This window comes from Toxorhynchites rutilus, chromosome 2, assembly GCF_029784135.1.
Source record: "Toxorhynchites rutilus septentrionalis strain SRP chromosome 2, ASM2978413v1, whole genome shotgun sequence".
NCBI classification, from domain to species: Eukaryota; Metazoa; Arthropoda; class Insecta; order Diptera; family Culicidae; genus Toxorhynchites; species Toxorhynchites rutilus.
The window spans coordinates 23,440,382-23,443,852 of NC_073745.1; the positions used below are offsets into that span (position 1 = coordinate 23,440,382).

Here is a 3,471-nt window from a genome sequence, read left to right on the forward strand (position 1 = left end):
CAAGTGCAATCGTGCCGGAATTCCGTATTGTAGAATTCCGCACATATTAAATTTATTACGCTTGAAATAATCCAATTTATTTCGTGGGGGACGTATTGCGAATTCCTTCAGTTCGGCCTGCACTTCTGGAGAGTGTTGCCTTGGCGAACTGCATCCTCGCTGCTCTCCCAACCAACCAAGCGCTGCTAATGAAGTTACGTGGCACTCAATTTGAGAGTAATTTTACGAATTGAATTTGATGCACAGTATGTCAGGCGAGCGATTCGAAGTCGGTGCCCATCCTAATGATTGAATCAAAACAATTTCCCATGCTACACGAATGCGTATTTAAATTATTATGAATGGCTTTCAATTTTTAATCAATGGTTCTATTTTTAGTCAATTTTGCGACGAATCAACACAGCCGTATGTGAGCATTATTTGAACTTGAACTTCACTCAGACAGTACATGGTCACACTTCACACTTTCGATTGGAAGGCCCATCACTGATTGTCTGGCGTCTGGAGAAGTTCATTTGAGATCGGATCACTATCGTGATCGTCAGTTGTGTTTGATCAGTTCCAAAGGCAACAGCAATGAATATGTTGATAGTGATTTTTTGTGTCGTTGTTTTATTCTTCGGAGCTAGCTTACAACTGGAGCCATGTGTGGTGAAGCTCGATTCCACAAGCTACGGAGTGGGAATTCTCAACTCCACCTTTTCGGGTGTGTCACATTGTGTTTATCTGGGTGTTCGTTACGCGGAAGCTCCCATCGGACGGCTGAGATTCAAAGTGAGTGCAGTTTCATTTAAGTCAAAAAATTTCTACATTGTATGATTATGATAGAATCCAGTCCTTCATGTTCCAAGTGGAGCCCAAAATTACACAGTGGTAGGTAATATATGCACGCAGGAAAATCATTTCCACTCACCGACGGACATAATTGGAGATGAAGACTGTCTGTTCCTTAACATCTACTCTCCGCTGGTCGCGATAGACGCTGGTCAGAATGTGAAGTATCAAGTGCTTGTATTCGTCCATGGCGGAACATTCGCAGTAGGACACAGCCTCGTAGACACTGGCAGCGGAGTGGATTTACTGGTCGAAAGCGTTAGTTCTTGAACTCAAACGTATAACGTATTTACTTACTTCCGACTCTTCAGGGCATTCTGGTGGTAACCATAAATTACAGATTAGGGCCCCATGGATTTCTACGGTATCCGGAGTTGAACATCACTGGAAATTACGGTATCAAAGATCAGCGAGAAGCATTGCGATGGGTTCAGAGATATGTGAAGTTCTTCGGAGGAGATCCCCAACGAGTGACTCTAATGGGACAGAGTGCTGGAGCGGGAGCAGTTACCGCGCTCCTATATGCTGAGAGTGCGCGAGGATTGTTCCAACAGCTGATTGCCATTGGAGGCAGTACTCTCGCTCCTTGGGCCCGGAACTACAACTTCGGAAGCTTCGCCGAGAAACTCGCCTCGAATCTAAACGTTACTTCCCTCGAGCAGTTCCAGGAAGTAGATTCCAAGCTTTTATTCAATATCACTTACAATTTTATAGGATATTTCACAATGTTCTATGGGGTGTTCCTCCCAACGGTGGAAGAAGACGACGAACCAGATGCATTATTAACAGGTTTACCCCACAAGAATGTTCTTAATAAGCCAGTAAATCAGGTTCCAATTCTTATGGGTCAAACGGCGACCGAATTCGAGCTGCTCCTTTTCTATGCCGATTTCCTGTATATGGGAGATAACTATCCCAATAATGAAAACGAAACAATAAAGACCAATATAGCCAAGTTTATAGCGTACGCGGAGCAGTATTTAGAAGATCCGGAGTTCTACAAAAAATTTGCCAATATGGCCAACATGTGTTATCCCATAAAAAAGTTTTTGAAGCAGCTTTCCAAACAACTGGATACAAATCCGATCTACTACTACCGTTTCGAGTTCGATGGTCGGTTTGGATACTACAAAAATGGATACTACAAGTCAAGAACAAACGGGAGTCGGTATGGTGCAGTGCATGGAGATGATCTGGGTTATATTTTCACGCCATATGTTGTGAAGGCGGCTTTGCAGAACCGAAGCGAATACCGCAGGGAGTGGAAGGTCCACGAGCGCACGGTGGAATTGCTGTCTAACTTTGTCAAATACGGGTGAGTTGGTTATTTTGACGGTTACGGTCCTGTTCAAAGTATTTGAACATTTTTTCCAGGAACCCTACACCGAAGGAGAGCAAATTGTCAAACATCGTGTGGCCAGCTTACAACGAAAACGCTACGAGGCCGGTATATCTGAACATCGATGAAACGTTCGAGATTAGGCAGGATGACGATGTGGACAATAGGTTCTACAACATGTGGGATAAAATCTACCACTGTTTGTACTACTATGAATGTGATTCTTTCAACTATGAGTGGGGAGATTCGGAAAATGATGAAATCGATAACACTATAAACAATGAGTAGTAACCATTGTTAAATTATGTAGAATTGTTAGGCATCATATTTTTAAATTATGTTAAATTATGTAGAATTGTTAGGCATCATATTTTCCGATATGTCTAGCAAAGTTGAGTATTTTTTCTGACCCATCCCCTTAAAATGTGCTCATATGGAATCTGAGATATATGTTTTATTTCTATTGAGGAATTCAATTTATGACTTCTCGCACACCGAGTGGACAAATGTGGGCTCCCATTCCAATCGTAAAATCTACCAAACTGAAATGAGAACAATGAAGTTTGACTTCTCGCAGAATTCAATTTATAGTAAGACTCTTTCTATGTGTTTACCAATCAGTGTGATTCATGATCCAAAATGCTTGTTTCCACATTTTCAGGGTTATCCTAAAAAAAATTCACTTCTGAAAATACTTGTTTTGTATTTATAAAAAAAAAAGAAAGTTCGTGTCCAGGACACAATCGCAGTGTTGATTTAGGACAACGAAATTATCGCCGAAGAGAATAAACATTATAAAAATGCAAGAATGAACTCTTTTATATTTGATATCAATGACAAAGTCCAACGAATGGATGCTTGCGCTTAGGGACGCGAACGATACACAGAGCAAGGAGAAGGTCTGATTTTGTGAGAATTTTTTTGAAATTTTGAGTTTTTTTTTTTTGAAAAAAAAAACAATAAGATCTACAAAATTTTGGTTTCTTTTCTGTAAATCTCGACGTGTCATTCATCCATTTTTTTAACGCTGTTTTTCGGTTTTTTTATGGTTTTCAAAAAAACTCAAATTTCAACGTCTGCGACACCAGTAAATGAATTCCGAATGAGCTAATATTTTGCATAGGATATATTTTTGTGCAAATTAACATTTCGTAGCAAGTTCTGAATGAAAAATTGAGACAACTATTTTTATTTGCACCCTAAACTATACTTTTCGTTTCGTATTCCGAAAAAAAAATTAAGTCCCAGAGTGCCGATAAGACTTTGATGAATTTATTATAAATATACAAGAATCTAAC

The 3,471-nt window shown here is 39.8% G+C and overlaps 1 protein-coding gene across 1 annotated transcript; it reads left to right on the forward strand.

Annotated features, from left to right (window-relative positions):
• Nucleotides 1–257: 257 nt before the first annotated feature.
• On the forward strand, nucleotides 258–2,975 carry LOC129769475 (esterase E4-like). The gene is made up of 5 exons (XM_055771772.1): nucleotides 258–323; nucleotides 379–774; nucleotides 829–1,092; nucleotides 1,146–2,149; nucleotides 2,209–2,975. Exons 2-5 carry the CDS (start codon nucleotides 577–579, stop codon nucleotides 2,459–2,461), a joined length of 1,719 nt encoding a protein of 572 aa, XP_055627747.1. The 5' UTR covers nucleotides 258–323; nucleotides 379–576; the 3' UTR covers nucleotides 2,462–2,975.
• The last annotated feature ends 496 nt before the right edge of the window (nucleotides 2,976–3,471 follow it).